At 34.4% G+C, this 18707-nt stretch overlaps 1 protein-coding gene across 1 annotated transcript in view; it reads left to right on the forward strand.

Annotated features, from left to right (window-relative positions):
- LOC135210540 (muscle, skeletal receptor tyrosine-protein kinase-like) overlaps positions 1-18461 on the forward strand; it is a 383830-nt gene extending 365369 nt beyond the window's left edge. Inside the window, exons 6-9 of the mRNA XM_064243409.1 lie at positions 2668-2806; positions 5897-6047; positions 9674-9822; positions 18149-18461. Of these exons, the coding sequence (XP_064099479.1) occupies positions 2668-2806; positions 5897-6047; positions 9674-9822; positions 18149-18252 (543 nt within the window). The 3' untranslated portion in view covers positions 18253-18461. The remainder of the gene's footprint in view (positions 1-2667; positions 2807-5896; positions 6048-9673; positions 9823-18148) is intronic.
- Positions 18462-18707: the final 246 nt, after the last annotated feature.

Below are 18707 nucleotides of genomic sequence, written 5' to 3' on the forward strand. Positions count from 1 at the left end.
GCAGTATGACAGTAGAACCTAATAAGCTCAACAGCCATAACAACATTTTTTCAAACGTAGGAATATGAATTAAAAACAAGTTTTCTTTGAATGTTGAAGCTTTCGACTGTGTAAGCTGCCTGTATGTTGCAAAATGTTTTATAGGCCTAAAAAAATAATCTAAGCCTTCTGAGATATAATCTGTTATTAATAAATTTATTTGTAGAGATTATCTGTTTTTTGACGAATACAATAAGAATATGAATTACAACCAGTTTTCTTTGAATCTTGAAGTTTTAGGTTTTAGGCTACGTTTAAGCTGCCTATATGTTGCAAAATGATTTATAGGCCTAAAAGAATAATCTAAGCCTTATGAGATGTAATGTTACTAATGTTTCTATTTGTAGAGATTACCTGTTCTATGAGGAATAAAAGATGATGATTTTGATTATATGGAGAAGATGACTATTAATCGAAATATCATAAGTATTAATATCAAGGCGTGTGGAACACTTGTTTTTCAACTGGTTTAAAATATTATTTTCTTAAAAGTCCTCCTCGCTTTTGGTGTATAATTTATTCTTTCATAAGGTAACTTGAAGAACAAGAATGTATTGATAACCTCATTTGCTTTCTGGCCAGAAATTGTTAATAGGGAGATGTGACTGTTAATTGTAAACTAAAGAAATCTAACACCTAGGTCTAGGAACAATATCCTGGCTTTGAAAAAAAATGAATAATTGCATTTTGCGAATATTTGCTAGTATGCCATATTTTTTAAAATATTTAAGAATTATAAACAATTAATTATGTATGAAAAAAATCCAAATATATAAAGTAAGTGTTTCAAGTAATTTGCATTGTCGCTACTCAGTGTAGACTACTTATGTTTACACTGGGTGGGGGTTTTGCACCGACACTAATGATACGTCACACACGCTCCCCTCACACGTCGATATCGGTGGGCGCATTCTACTTTTGTATATACATATTTAAATTTTTTTTCAGCATTAACGTGTAAAAGCAATCAAATAGGACTATTTCAAATTTTATGTTGGCTTTGGAAGCATTATTAATGTTATGAAATTTTTTTCGTTTTCTTTATCTATTTGAACTGAGGCTTGATGACGACTTCATTTGGTCAAATGCTTCAGCGATGTGTGAACGAAAGTTTTGAAAATGTTCGAAAGAGTTTTTTCTGAAATTTGCTACACATTACATTTTCTTACAGTTTTGAAATATATGACAGATTTCACTCTTATGAAACATATTATGTCCATATTGTATGCAATAATCGCGTTCCCGCATTGAAATAATAGATAATATGGAGCATGCTAGGTTGCCAGTTAGTGAATTTTGAACGAAATCCTATGGAGTCAAGTCGCATGAGATTTGAGCATACGTACTTTCGGCCAGCACTGGAAACCTAAAAGATAAATCAATAGTAATTGTCATAAAATACATTTTGAGGAAAAAAAGGATTGAAAAAACATCTAACAAATAAAAAATAAACAAATGAATAAATTTAAAAATCAAATAAATCCAAAAAATCAAATAAATGACTCATTTCTTTACTTTTTTATTTTTTTTAAATAAAAAAAAATCTTCAAACCTGTTGTTGAAGTCAATATACTATGTATTTTTCTATACACTGTACATGAAGTTCTCTTAGCGACACAGACAGCCTCGTAGGAATACACTGAAATACCAGATGAATGAAAGCAAGGCGTGATGCGATCTCCAGCGTACTCGGGACGCGTGCAAGATTTTTCCCTCCCGCATAAGTTGTAAACGTTATATTCCCAACTTAACGTGAAGTGGTCTTCGTAATTAATACTCACACTTGTTACTACTTATACTAACAAGGATCAAATAAAAAGGACGCAAATTTAGCACGTTCATATAATCTCAGTTATAAACAGAAACGCAAAATCGAGCAGAAACAAAGCCTAAATTCAGTACATCAAATAAATTAAAACGTGCTAAACTTAAAATAAATACGCTATGTTTTATTCCAAATAATTGTTCTGTACTGTTTAATATGTACATTATTTATTTTTTATATTTTCATTCTAAAAAAATAAATCATAAATATTCTATCCAAAAATTCCTGTATCGTTAAAACTCAACGCAAAACACCTTTGCCAGACCTTTTTAGGGTCTTCCCATAGCAATAGACTGAAATAAAAATTAATAAAAAAGAGGAGAATAGAATACAGAATTTAGGCCAAAGGACAAAGGCTGGGACCTACGAGGTCATTCAGCGCTGTATGAGAGTTAAGGTTTGAGAGTTGTAACAGGAGTAAAAACTGGCAGCTGCACTTTGAAACAATTGTTAGAGACGGTGAAGAGTCGGATGGAAGGAAGAGAATATGAACGGAGGTACAGTAAAAGGATTGGAAGAGGTTGTCGCTATGGGCCTAAGGGACGCTGCAAAGACCCTTAAGTAATGCCTACAGTGTACCACGCGAGTGGGGCAAATGACGGTTTATTACCACCATACGGGGGAGCAACCAAATGAATAAAATTATGCCCGAATAATAAAATAATAATAAATAATAAAATAATAAATAAATAATAATAATAATAATAATAATAAAAGTCATAACAGAAAGTTCCCTCATTCTTCCCACCCAAAGAAAACCCTATCACTCCATCTGAACGCCCGTCAAATCCTACCGTTCACAGGTCGTCGCTTGGCGTACGGGTGTCATATGGGCGTGGGACCTGGAGATCCACGACGTGGGCGTGTCGGACGCTGGGTCCTACGAGTGCCAGATTAACACGAGACCCAAAATCTCCCACCAGCTGGTCCTCAGTGTACACCGTAAGTATGGCTTCAGTTTTACATGATAATATGGAAGTCTGGTTTTGACACTTATTTGATTTCATATCCATTTGATTTCATCTGATTTAAGAAAATTCGTGTTTAAATCACGATGCTTACATCTCATTTCGACACTAATTTGAATTAACAAGTGATTGATTTCATGTGATTTAAGAAAATTCGTGTTTTAAATCACGATGCTGACATCTGATTTCGATACTAATTTGAACTCTTATGTATTTGATTTCATCTCATTTAAGAAAATTTGTGTTTTAAATCACGATGCTGACATTTGATTTCGACACTAATTTGAATTAACAAGTGTTTGATTTCATCTGATATTCGAAAATTCGTGTTTTAAATCACGATGCTGGCATCTGATTTCGATACTTACTTGATTTCATAAGTATTTGATTTCATCTGGTTTAAGAACATTCAGGTTTTAAATCACGATGCTGACATCTAATTTCGACACTAATTTGAGTTCTTGTGTATTTGATTTCATTTGATTTTAGAAAATTCGAGTTTTAAATCACGATGCTGGCATCTGATTTCGACACTTACTTGATTTCAGGAGTATTTGATTTCACCTGATTTGAGAAAATTCGGGTTTTAAATCACGATGCTGACATCTGATTTCGACGCTAATTTGATTTCAAAAGTATTTAATTTCATCTGATTTAAGAAAATTCGTGCTTTAAATCACGATGCTGACATCTGATTTCGACACTTAATTGATTTCATAAGAATTTGATTTCATCTGGTTTGAGAAAATTCGTGTTTTAAATCGCGATACTGACATCTGATTTCGACACTAATTTCAATTCACAAGTATTTGATTTCATCTGATTTACGAATATTTGGCTCTAAAGCCAAGCACTGGGGCACTTTCATCCATACATAGATTTAGAATTTAGACTGTGAAAAGAGAGGGAGTTGGAGCGGTTGGACAGCAAGACTGAAGAAAGAAAACGGGATTGGATGTAAGGCAAAAGGCTAAAAGGTGGGCGAAGCAGTTAGGGGCCAAATGGACGCTTCAAGAAACCCTTTTAGCACTGCCTACAGAGCACCACGTGAGGTGCACTGACAGCACTAACCATGTACAGAGTTTATAGGTATTCACAAGAAAAATTAGACGTTAACGAAAATGAGAGAGAGAGAGAGAGAGAGAGAGAGAGAGAGAGTTACAAGGATTAGGATGCCTCAAAGACTTATTAGTCCATCCGAGGAGAGAGAGAGAGAGAGAGAGAGTTACAAGGATTAGGATGCTTTTAAAGACTTATTAGTCCATCCGAGGAGAGAGAGAGAGAGAGAGAGAGAGTTACAAGGATTAGGGTGTCTCAAAGACTTATTAGTTCCATCCGAGGAGAGAGAGAGAGAGTTACAAGGAGTTACAAGGATAAGGATGTCTCAAAAACTTATTGGTCAATCCGAGGAGAGAGAGAGAGAGAGAGAGAGAGAGAGACCTGAATAACAATAGCACACACAACGATAATACACAGAGATAAGACTCCAAACAAAATGACAAAGAAACCTAAAAAAACAACTGACTAAAGCGGCTAACATTGTCAAAAAAAAGAGACGAGAGCAGATAAACCCATACAGAGAAGTTTACAGATAGGCCAAATTAACCATCACGTCCATTGGCGGAGCACGAGCTTGTTAGCCAAACTGAATACCCGAAGCTACGACTGAATCACAAAAACATTCTCTTTTTCTTTTTTTTTCAGTTGCGCATTTTCCCGCTGAATAAAAAATTGAGGTGTATTCGAAAGTGTGTTTTTTGCGACAGGAATTGTTAAAGAAGTGGAAGTGTACATTTATTATTTTTTATGGGGATTATTAGTATAATATATAAAATATTATATATATATATATATTTATTATAAATATTAGATATATATATATATAGATATATATATATATATATATTTATATATATATATATATATACTTAAATAAAAGGAGCCCCTAAAAACCAAAAACCAAAATATAGAGCAAAAAAAAGTACTATATTTCAGAGACTGCTGTCCTTTCCCTCTTCATCTACCTGGGAAAGAAGGGGGAGACAGCCCAGTCTCTGAAATATAGTACTTTTTTCTCTCTATATTTTGGTGTTTTTATGGGCTCCTTTTATTAGATATATATATATATATATATATATATATATATATATATATATATCTTCCAGATTTCGGAAGCCAGTAGTGGAAGCAACCAATAAAAAAATCAAACTTAACAGAAGAAAGAAAAGATGAAACGAGAGTTATGATTGCAATATAAAATTTAAGCCAAATGCCAAGCGCTGGGACCTAAGAGGTCATTCAGTGTCGAAAGGGAAACAGAGTGAAAAGGGGTTTAAAGGATTAACATGAGGAAAACATCGCAATTGTTATGAGAGGGTTGAGGAAAGTATGATGGAAGAAAGAGACTATGAATGGAGGTATAGTAAAAGGAATGAAAGGGGTTGCAGCTAGGGGCCGAAGGGGCGCTGCGAAGAACCATAAGTAATGCCTACAGTGCGCCGTATGAGTTGCACTGATGGCACTACTACCTCCTTACGGGGGAAAAGGAGAACTATGAGGGTAACTTAAGGTGTTAAAATATCATAAAAATTAGATGTAAGTGAAGAGGAAAAACCTTATTCAAGAACCTGAGCCAAAATAATGTTTTTGCGTGCAGTATGTGTGCGTAAGTACAATTAACTATATGTCTAATATCTATATATATCATATATATATTATATATATATATATATATATATATATATATATAATATATGTGTGTATATATATACATATGTATTTTTTATGTATAAATAAATGCAAAATGTCACGAAGGAAAAGTGAAACAATGAAATGCTTGATGGGCGCCCCTCGAGACTTTCCTTCTTATCAGTCTGCTAGTAAGGACCAAGTGTCTAAAGGCCTAGCAACTACCACGTTGTTTCACTTTCCCTTCGTGGCATTTGCCTTTTCATATATATATATATATATATATATATATATATATTATATATATATATATATATATATATGAAGACAACCACACGTACACCCCAAACAACTCGCTTTGTCTCCAACCCGACAGAGGGCAGCACGGTGATCGCCGGACCCTCCGAAGTGTACCTGGAGGCTGGTTCCAGGCTCCTCCTGACGTGTCACGTGACAGCACCCCCCATCCCGTCGGGCCCTGTCGTCTGGTTACATGGCGACGTCCAAATCGACATGCAAAGCGACAGGTAAGGAAAGGGGAATCCTGATATGGCTTCATTTCCAGTTTTTTTTTTTTTCCAGAATAAAAGCCCTGTCGGTCTGTCTGTCTATTAATGGATCTATCTGTTCTATTCGTCTATTTATAGAGCTATTTATTTTGTCTTATGTTTATGATGTACAAGTCTAGTTGTCTTATCTGTTTATTATGTATTAATTTATGGGTCTACCTGGAAACGCAGTCATACACACACACACTGACACACTATAACCGTCATGTGTGTGAATATAAATGAATAAATATATATATACATATATGAATGTATGTATACATATACATATTTAATATACGTATATACTAATGTACTATATGTATATATATATATATATATATATATATATATATATATATATATATGCATCATAAATATATGTATATATATATATATATATATATATAATATATTATATATATAATTTTTATTATTTTATGTATATATAATATAAATATAATGTAATATATATATATATATTATACATATATATGTATAATATATAGTATTAGTGGTACTATGAATATATATCCATTTTATAAGTATATACTATATAGTGGGGTCCCCCCATAAGCATTTTAAAAAATATATAATTTAATATATAATATTTTATATATATATATTATATAAAATATATATATATATATATATATACATAGGATAACGGTGCGCGCGTGTGCGTAAATACCCGACCAATTAAATCAACTTCTCATTTCCCTCAAAAAATAGATGCACAGGTTAACACAATTTTACTTTCCCTTTTGTTACCTCAAGAATTAATCCGGTTTTTCACGTGCGTCATAATGGAATGAACCTGGCCACCGTGATTAAATAGCGGAAATTATCATAAAACGCTGCATATTGTTTTACTAAAGAGTTCTCAAAGGTGGCGCGCATATTGCATTTTCTGGCTTTTTCTGGTTTTTTTATTTTCGAGTATTCGGTTGAAAATAGTATGTGAATACAGAGTTTAATAATATGCCTCCCTCTCTCTCTCTCTCTCCCTCTCTCTCTCTCTCTCTCTCTCTCTCATATATATATTATATATATATATATATATATATATATATATATATATATATATATAATATATTTATGTATAATTAGCACTATTTACATGAAATAGCTAACTGCAATTGCTCTAAAAAATTTAAATAGGTATGAGAGAGAGAGAGAGAGAGAGAGAGAGAGAGAGAGAGAGAGAGAGAGAGAGAGAGAACTAGTAACCGTGCTTGTTTGGCAATATTAATCAGAAATGATTGAAAACACTGATTCTTTTCATTTACAAAATCAAAAGCAGAATTTATGAATTTATAGATAAGATACTCCTTGAGAAAAATATGAGGATTTTTCGTATATTTCCATATTCCCATTTCTCCAGTAAAATCTACCCATAATATTCTCTGAGAAAATTTATATATTCTTCGTATATATCCATAACTTATATTTCTCCCCAAGATCGCTCTCTTACGATTAATGACTGGTAATAGCGTAATGAGGCTTCGGTAATTCGTCTCCATCGTTATTATCATTCAAGTTTTCTAATTAGTGTTTAATTGGCGTGACGAACTCTTTATTATTTTTTTTCTTTTTTCTCTTCGTACCACATTGTTAATATACACGAGATATACACCTTCCTGAAGTTACATCAACAACAACAACAACAACAACAACAACAACAACAATAATAATAATAATAATAATAATAATAATAATAATAATAATAATAATAATAATAAAATAGCATGCAAAATTACACAGGATGCATGCATTCTCCTGGAATAATAATAATAATAATAATAATAATAATAATAATAATAATAATAATAATAATAATAATAATAACGGTGTACACAAACTTTATGTTTACAATGCTTTTATTGACATACAAGTGTTTTCATCATAAGGGATCGTTATAAGAGGATTAACTTTGTATTTAGCAATGCGTTTGTTTCTGTTCACAATGCCAGTTATTTTTCACTGGACAATATCATTAACTGAATAATTAAGACTGAGGGATTTGCTACGTAGACTCATTCAGAGAAAACCCACTATTACTAGGACTACAGCTGATGCTGCTACTATTAATACTTAGAACATCATTTACTGAATGAACTCCAAAGTCAATATCAGAGTAGATGTTAAATATCGATATTTAACATCTACAGCAACTGTTGCCAATGTCCTTTGTAGCAAAACGTACATATAAAAAATGGCCATACTAACATCACTTATTAAATAAATATTTCCAAGGCCAAAATCAGAGTAAGATATGTTAAATCTTGATCTTCAATATCTACAGCTACTGTTGCCAAATTCCTTCGAATCCAAAACGCACAAGTTAAAAAATAAATAGAGAGAGAGAGAGAGAGAGAGAGAGAGAGAGAGCAAAGTCTTCCCAGGTGCGTATGTGTATGTATGTATGAGAGAGAGAGAGAGAGAGAGAGAGAGAAAGTCTTCCCGGGTGAGAGAGAGAAGGGGAGAGAAGTCTTCCCAGATGTGTGTGTGAGAGAGAGAGAGAGAGAGAGAGAGAGAGAGAGAGAGAGAGAGAGAGAGAGAGAGAAGTCTTCACAGATGTGTGTGTGTGTGTGTGAGAGAGAGAGAGAGAGAAGTCTTCCCAGGTGTGACAAAATATGACCAAGCGTCCCAGTGCCGACTTCAGATACGAGAGAAAGAAAGATCCCTTCTTTTACCACCTTGAGCAGAAAGTCATTTAATTAATTGTACGCCGAGTCTACTACCAAGTGAAGAAGACTCCCTCCCCCACCCTCTTTCCTTCCCTTCTTCCCTCTGTGGCTCTCGTCTCTGTTTATGAAGCTACGTAATTGGATTAAGTTCCGTAAAAAGGCGCGCAGGGGCCCGCGACACGCTGTCAGGGCATGACTATAATTTGGGGGCTTTTATTGGGGTTGCGAAGGAAGGCAGCCTGGCAGAATGGCTGCTCTGGGGCTCATGGCTGGTCCGGTCTGACCTGGTCTTTGCATGTGTTGCATGTTGACCCAATCTTACTTGCTGTTTTTTGGAGGGTGTATGGTCGATCTCTCCCTCTCTCTCTCTCTGTAGAAAAAACTTATTTCTATTGTTTCTTCATGGTATGGTACTAGGGCAATCTGTTATCTCTCTCTCTCTCTCTCTGTAATTGTAAAATAAATCTCAGTCTCATTGCTATTGTTTCTTAATGGCATGGTATTAAGGCAATCTCTCTCTCTCTCTCTCTCTCTCTCTCTGTATTTGTAGAAAAAATCTCAGTCTCATTTCTATTGTTTCTTAATGGCATGGTATTAAGGCAATATTCTCTCTCTCTCTCTCTCTCTCTCTCTCTCTCTCTCTCTCTCTCTCTCTCTCTCTCTCTCTCATATGAAAACCCCTTTTAAAATAACCAACATTATCTCACATAAAACTGTACCAAATCACTCCTAATTCAATATTTAAACTTGAAAAATAAAAATAAAAAGTAAAAAATAAAACTTTCTCAAACTTAACGAAGCACTCGTCCGTCTTCATTCACTCCTGATTCAATACTTAAAAAAAAATAATAATAATAATAAAAAAAACTTATTTTTCTGAAATCTAACGAATCACTTGTCCGCTTCGATCCACAGGGGAGGCGTGAGCCTTTACGAGAGTCAAGATGGCCTCGCAGCCTCGTCTGTGCTGGAACTCAGTAGCGTCACCAGCGGCGACTCGGGAAACTACACCTGCCGACCGTCGGGTCTGCCACCGGCTGCGGTAGTTGTGTACGTCTTGCAAGGTAAACAATCAACCTTTATTTACAAATGATTTTTGTTTTTTAGATATAAGCAGCAGAAACTGGTCAGTTGTTTCTTGGCATGTAACTATGGCTCTACAGTTAAAGGATGTAATTCGCTTGTGAATTAAAATTCTGTAAAATAAGCAAATTAATGCATCATTATCTTTGAAAACTCTCTCTCTCTCTCTCTCTCTCTCTCTCTCTCTCTCGTCTTTCCTCCTCCTCTCTCTTCTCCTCTCTCTCTCTCCTATAATGATATTGTGCATTTCCGTTCATCCTGAAAAATCCAAACATTTTAACACCTATCAAACAGCAAAAAAGGAAGCTATTACATGATATGCTAAAAGACATAGAATTATAGTATTCTCTCTCTCTCTCTCTCTCTCTCTCTCTCTCTCTCTCTCTCTCTCTCTCTCTCTTTGATCCATACTGAGGTATTTTGAAAAGGCTAATGTGACTAGGTAACAGCTTGATACGAAAACGTTTAGTGTGGTAACGTTAGCAAAGGTATTTACCATTAATGTCCTCTAATATATTAAATAACAAGAATTATTGCTATAATATTTGATATATCTACTTACAAAAAAAGTGTTATCCTTCTGAAAAAGCTACAATTGATAAAACAAATAAAATGACGGCAAAAAGCATTTGCAAACTCAGGTGGCCTGGACCTAAGAACTAATAGCTAAAATACTAAAGCTTCAATCTAATGCAAAACCCGTTCTGATGAAACATCTATCACAATCTAATACTGCTTTGAGCTACATGATATAACAATGGAAATAATTATCACCTTTTTATTTCATAAGTCCATTTTTACTACCGTGATTAAGGAGATTCACTTTTGTGAAATTTTACATTGATCGGTGACATTTATGAAAACAAAGGACCTATAGGAAAGGATATCCCATACATATAAATATATATACACACAGACACACACACACACACACACACACACACATATATATATATATCACATATATATATATATATATATATATATATATATATATATATATATATATATATATATATATATATATATATATAATATATATATATATATATAAATTTCGAACTCACATCGAGACTGAACCCAGTTCTTTCAGCTGAAAGGCAAGGGAGCTACCGATTTAGCCACAACTGAAATACCCGGGTTCGATCCTTATGTGAGTCAGAGATTTATTTCGGTATCACACGTGATTGAGTGTTGATTAACGATATAAAATATATATATATATATATATATATATATATATATATATATATATATCTATATATAGCTACATATATGTATGCACATAATATATACATGCATATTAATACTTAGGCAGTACATAGGTCGTTTCTATAAAACACGAAATATTCCAATCTACCAAACAAACGGTGAAATGTGCAGCTTCAAAGGACCAGAGTACCCGACGACAGGCAGAGATGACAGAAGTCAAGTTAATTCTCATAATCTTCCTATCCAAAATTCTAAATTGGCCAGAGCCTCTACCTCATCATTTTCCATCCAATTCTCGTGAGGAGAAGACTCACAAAGGAGACCTGGGTGGAGTAATCTCATTGCACCTCGAAAGAAACAAGGAAAAATAGGGAAAAATAAGGGGAAGGGAGATAAAGCAAGAATTAGAGGTTCTTCCTATTTGAACCGGCCATCAATTTACCTGTCAGCGGGCGCGCTGCCCCCGCGAAGAATTATAACTCCACGTGTACCTACCTAGTACCTGCGTGCGTGCGTACGCCCGATATAAAAAGGAAATAATTTTTCATAGCTTAACGGGACATTGAGCAAATGCAATGCCACGGGGGATGGCCAAGTCTGCCATAAAATTATCTCTTCGTCTTCTTTCTAGTTTTCTAAGAAGAAAACTCTTGTGCCGGCTTTGTTTGTCCGTCGGCACTTTTTCTCTCCGTCCTCAGATCTTAAAAACTGCTGAGGCTAGAGGGCTGTAAATTGGTATGTATATCATCCACTCTCCAATCATCAAGCATACCAAATTGTAGCCCTCTAACCTCAGTAGTTTCCGTTTTATTTAAGGTTAAAACTAGCCATAATCATGCGTCTGGCAACGATATAGGTCAAGCCACCCCCGGGCCGTGGTTAAAGTTTCGTGGTCCGCGGCTCATACAGCATTAACCGAAACCACTGGAAAATAGATCTATTTTCGGTGGCCTTGATTATACGATGTACAGGAAACTCGATTTCTTCGGGACATTTTTAACTTTATTTATTCATTTATTTATTTATCTTTTGCATTATATCTTGTCTTTTCCTCTATGCTTTCGAGCGTCACCCATGAAAAAAAAATGTCAACCCCACGGGGTAGCTAGCAATGCCGTCAGTGTACCTCATGCAATATACCGTAGGCTTTACTCAAGGTTCTTTGCAGCGTCCTGCAACCTCTTTTAATTGCTCTTCAGAACCTCTGTTCATTCTCCCTTTCTCCCATCTTACTTTTCCCCAAGCCTCTCCTAACAAATGTTTCATAGAGCAGCTACGAGGTGTTCCTCCTGTTACAATTATACAAACCTTTCTATTCTCAATTTCCCTTTCAGCTCTGAATAACCTCATAGGTCCCAGTCCTTGGCCGAAATTTTATTATAATTCATTCCTTTCCTATAAAGAGGCAGACTTTTCGCACACTTGCGCTAGGTAAAAGATAATAATAATAATAATAATAATAATAATAATAATAATAATAATAATAATAATAATAATAATAATAATAATAATACCTTTATTCCACAATATTACAGTGGGTATTCTTACAATGTGCATTGGATTAAAATATACATAAAATATTTGTTTAAAATTTAACCTCTGCTGATTAAAGTAATATACACATAGTTTTATATCTAAATGGAAAGCAGGTGATTCCAGAAGGCGTCAGGAGCCAAGGTGTTCCACGTTCAATAGAATGAAGACTTTAGAAAAGGCCTTTCAAAAAGGACTGCCAAAAGGACTTTCGGGAAAAGGATATGAAGCAATTTCGCGATACAAAGTCCACGAAACACTTCTTCACCGACGCCCCTCGGTTTTCTTGGTTTCTGGACCCTTGACAAACAAGCGCTTGTCACTGACAAAGGTCTCTCTCTCTCTCTCTCTCTCTCTCTCTCTCTCTCTCTCTCTCTTTGACTTCTTTAGAAGGCGGCACAAAGAGAAGAATGACCCCCGACCTTTGCATCTTGTTTTGATAGCGAGCCTTGATCTACTACATAGTAATCTGCCATTCGTGTAGTCTGTCCTTTTGGGGAAGGTAATACTAGATACTCTCTCTCTCTCAAACACACACACATGTATACACACATATATGTATGTATGTATATATATATATATATATATATATATATATATATATATATATATATATATATATTTCTATATATATATTCAACCTCATTACGTAGGAAATAATTCACATCCAAGGAGAATTATAACTGAAATAAACCATCTGCCCTGGCAAGGATTCGAACTTGGGTTTTAGGTTTAGATAAAACGGTAAACGGTAGACTCTGATCAAAGGGTCCGTAGGAAAATCCAATATAATAAAATAATAATAATAATAATAATAATAATAATAATAATAATAATAATAATAATAATAATAATAATAATAATAATATTGAACGTCAATGAGAAAAGAAAGAAAACGCATTATTATACTAACATTTCATTAATTAATTGCATTCAACCTATAGTAGATTCACATCAGTCGTGCATTTGATGTCTAGGCCAGTCCCATACGACGCTCCTGATTGGCTGTTGATAAGCCAATCACAGGGCTGGAAACTCTCTCTCGAGAGTTCACATAGGCAGGATGTATGTTTCATCTCTCATAGGTATACGTCTTTTAGGAGAGGTGGAACTTACATCCTGCTTATGTGAACTATCGAGAGAGAGACTGAGAGTTTCCAGCCCTGTGATTGGCTTATCAACTGCCAATCAGGAGCGTCGTAAGGGAAGGGCCTAGACATCAAATGCACGGTTCATGTGAATCTACTATAGTTCACTGTGTGTGTGTGTGTGTGAGAGAGAGAGAGAGAGAGAGAGAGAGAGAGGAGAGAGAGAGAGAGAGAGAGAGAGAATGTGACTTTGTTAAAAGTATCTCTACATACTTTTAACTGTGCTCCATGAACAGGTAAAAATGTAAAATTAAAAATTATACACAAGTGTTCATAAATAAACAAATGTACAAAAATCAAGCTTGCCGAGTATTTGAGAAACACCTCCCTGCATCACCATCCAGTTTGGGAGTTTCATCATCCATAATCATTACAATCTCGAGAGAATTCAAAACTTTGCTTATTTTAGAGAATTCAAAATCTTGCTCCTTTCAATTCCTTTTTCTTGACTCTCTCTCTCTCTCTCTCTCTCTCTCTCTTCTCCTCTTTCTTCTCTTCTCTCTCTCTCTCCTCTCGTCTCTCTCCTCCGTATCTTCGGAAAGCAGAAAAATACGATGCACTTCACTGATAAATCAAAAGACAGAAATTTCAGATTAATTTACCCTTTTAGACCAAAATGAATTTCTTCAAACCGATAACAGCCAATCGTGAATTTTCGTTTTGCTGTCGTAAAAAAAAAAAAAAAAAAAAAAAAAAAAAAAAAAAGAAAAAAAAAAAAAAAAAAAAACTTTATGACGCCAAACGAGATTATGCGTGCAAAATCGCCCATACCGAAAACAAATGCACTAACAGATGGCAATTGTGAAATGCAATTGGGGGAAATGAGTCGGGCAAAACCGTAAATGAAAAGAATTCGCTGAAATGACTAAAAATCCGTTCCTAAAACGCGGTTTGTAACAAAATGATATTTTGGGAGATATGAACACACAAGGTCACAAACTGGAATATGACGCGTATTTGTATCTTGCGTTTATTTCTGAAAGTGTGTTGTTGGTTCAGAGATTGTAAGACCAGAGCTGGCTACAGACGATGATCTGCAAATATAAACCGTGTATTTTACGTAACATCTTTTTCTCTCTCATATTCCTTGTTTCAGAATTAGGTACAGACCTGAATGCATAAAGGAAAATGATTTCCCCACCAAGTACAGAACACCTGTGAAGTCAGTGAAAAGCTCGGGCGATTTCAGTTACCATTCAACAATAGTTTTCATGAACAATTAGTTGACAAAAGGTCAAATGTATTTATTGACAAAATTTTAACAAATGTGAATGAGTAATTTTCACAATAACATTCACAATAGATTATAATACATCATGCGTGGCGTTTATTTTAAGATTAACAAAATAAAAAATATATATATTTATGAATACTTTTCGCAATTTCATAAACAGTTAGCTTATAAAAACCTATTATAAAGTATACTGATATAAACAAAACAAAGCAAAAAAGTGTATGAATACTTTTCAGTAAAACTCTTATTACAAAAAATAGCATAACTGAACATTGCAATGCAACAATGAAGTATGCATTGTCCTTTGCTGATGGAAGCCTTCATCAGAGTTGTCTGAAATGGAGAATCCGAATTGCATGGCATTTGCAAATCAACCCGAGGGAAGTGAGGGACAAATCAAGCATGAACTTCATTTCTTCAGTCACCGGGAGAAAAAAAAAAAGAGAAAAAAAAAAGAAAGGGAACCTGGAGGAGAACACCGGAAAAAGTTTTTTTTGTTCAGTCAAGAAATGAGGCAGGAAAATTCCTGCATAAATTTATTTTTCTTTGTTTACTTTTTTTTTAAATTTTCATTCGCAGCATCGCTTTGGAACAAAGAGGGAATTACCGCTCTCCCTGTCTATCGATCTTCTGTTTGCCGTCCCATTGGCAATCAAGAAAGAGCAAACTGAACCATTGCTGTTTGATCTCCCGATTCTGAATTCCTTTGAAACTCATTAGGGGACCCGGAAAAAAAAAAAACAAAAAAAAAAACAAAAAAAAAAAAAAAAAAAAAAAAAATAAAGAACACTTCACTGTTTTGGGTACACGCAACTCGCCTCTGCGTACTGATTCGCTTGGAGTGTGCATACAAGCAGTTCTACTTGCAGTTGCATGCAAGCATTTCTACTGGCATTCCTGCTGCGTTCCGTAGACGGACAGTGATACGGAATGCAAAATCATGACGCTTATTTGAGCTTATTCTGCGGACACTGAAGATAAAATGCTTGTGATGAGGTGACGGGAAGCTAAAGCGTTTGTGCTTTGACTTTGCTTGCAATGCTCATGACCACTTCCGCTAGTTGTTTACGAAAAGGCATTGCAGAGGGATGATTAAGAGCCGCGACGCCTAGTGAGCCTGAAATCTACGAAGAAATTTCCTCTGTAAATATCCTATCCTAAAATTCCTGTATCTTTAACTCAATGCAAAACAACCTTTTCAGACCTTTTAGGCTCGTCCATAGAAATTTCCTACACTCCCACAAAAGAACAAGAACAAGAACTAAGTAGTATGTAGGCTTACTCCCGGAGTCCCGGAGTAAGTGAAAATTATAAAATTCTTTCGGGCTATTGAGTCAAATAGTGTCAAACTAAGCCTTAATATAATATATATATACATATATATATATATATATAATATATATATATACATACATATGTATATATAAATGTATATATTCATATATAGTATATATGATATATACATTATAATGTTATATTTGTATATAGTATATGTATAGATATATACGTATGTATATATCCATACCCCGTAAGACACACGCTACGAAAACCCAAACCCTGAATCTAAACTGCCGTTACATAAACTACAGTGATCTAAAAAGCTGTAGATGTGCGTTTTATAAAACCCTTGAAATGGGGCAAAAAAAACACCTCAGATGAAGTGTGAGGGAATTAAGAGATTTAACGCATTTTTATCTCCCGATTATGAGAGGATCTGCTTATTTTAATCCCTGGGAACTGCTGTTTGTATTCTTAGGGACACACAATGGAATATAGAATTTAGGCCAAAGGCCACCCGCTGAGGCCTATGAGGTCATTCAGCTCTGAAACGGAAATTGGAAGTAGAAGGGTTTGAAGGGTGTAACAGGAGGGACACTTCGCAGTTGCACTATGAGACAAATGTTAAAAAGAGGCTGGATAGCGAGATGGGAGAGAGAGAATATGAATGGAGGGACAGTAAAAGGACTGAAAGGAGTTGCAGCTGGGGAGCGAAGGAACGCTGCAATGAACCTTATCCCTTAAACCTATTCCTACTTATAACCTTCTTCTATAACTTGTAACTTATAACCTCCTTCTACAACTTGAAACCTGTAACCTTTCATAACCTGTAACTTATAACCTCCTTCTACAACTTGCTACTTATAACCTCCTTCTATTACTTGTAACTTATAACCTTTTTTTAACTTATAACTTATAACCTCCCTTTATAACTCGTAACTTATAACCTCCTTCTATAACTCATAACTTATAACCTCCTTTTATAACTTATAACTTTCTTCTGCAACATGTCACTTATAACTTCCTTCTACAACTTGTCACTTATAACCTCCTATAAATTGTAACTTATAACCTACTTTTATAACTTATAACTTACAGCCTCCTTCTACAACTTGTAACTTATAAACTTCTTACAACGTCCTTATATAACTTTTAACTTATGGCCGATTTACAATTCCTTGCATAACTTATAAGCTAAAACGTACTAAGTATAACCTCCCAATATAATTTATAACTTATAACCTACTTAAAACCACCTTATATAACATAACCAACAACGTACTTTTAACCTCATTATATAACATATAGGTAACTAAATTATAACCTCCTTATATCACTTATAACCAAATTATAACCTACTTATATAACATAACTAACAACATACTTATAACCACCTCATATAACATAACAAAATTATAACCTCCTTATATAACATAACTAACAACGTACTTATAACCTCCTTATAACCAACTTATTTCTCCTTATATACCTTATAACCAACTTATAACTTCCTTACAGAACTTCTAACTTATAACTTACCTATAAACTCATATAACCTCCTTATATGCCTTATAACCAACTTATAACCTCTTATAACCTCCTTATATACCTTATAACCAACTTATAACCTCCTTATATAACTCATATTCTCTTATAACTTATATCCCACTTATAACCTCTTTATATAACTTATAACCCACTTATAACCTCCTTACATACATTATACACAAATTATAACCTCCTTATATAACTTATAGCCCACATATAACCTCCTTATAGACCTTATAACAAACTTATAACCTCCTTACAAAACTTACGCCTTATAACGTCTCATAACCTCCATGACTTAACCCTAGGAGAGATTCAACCAAGGTCAACCTTTCTTTCTTTCTTTCGTTCCAGACGAGGAGCCCCGAGCCATGCACCATGACCTGTCCACGGCGCTGCGAGGTCAAGACCTGATGACCCTGTTGGCGGTGGTCCTCGTTGTGTTCAGTCTCAGATGATAAATGGAGGGTACAATGTCCTCCCTGTTTCACTCGCTGGGTGACAACTCCACTCCCAAGGCTTTTGAGGTTGACTCATGTATAGGTGTTGGGTTCCATGGGAACTTTATATTTATGTTAATTATCTATCTATCTACCTATCTATACATACATACATACGTAATATATGTGTGTATTCATACAAACATACAAAGACAAACACACACACACACACACACACACACACATATATATGTATATATATATATATATATATTATATATATATATATATATTATATTATCATATTTAAAGCATACATACGTACAAAGACGCACACATATACATTTATATATACATATATATATACATATACATATATAAACATATATATATATATACATATATACATATATATATATATATATATATATATATATATATATATATATACATAAAACACTACCCTTTTCTCA

The sequence above is a fragment of the Macrobrachium nipponense genome, chromosome 39, assembly GCF_015104395.2.
Source record: "Macrobrachium nipponense isolate FS-2020 chromosome 39, ASM1510439v2, whole genome shotgun sequence".
In the NCBI taxonomy this organism is placed as follows: Eukaryota; Metazoa; Arthropoda; class Malacostraca; order Decapoda; family Palaemonidae; genus Macrobrachium; species Macrobrachium nipponense.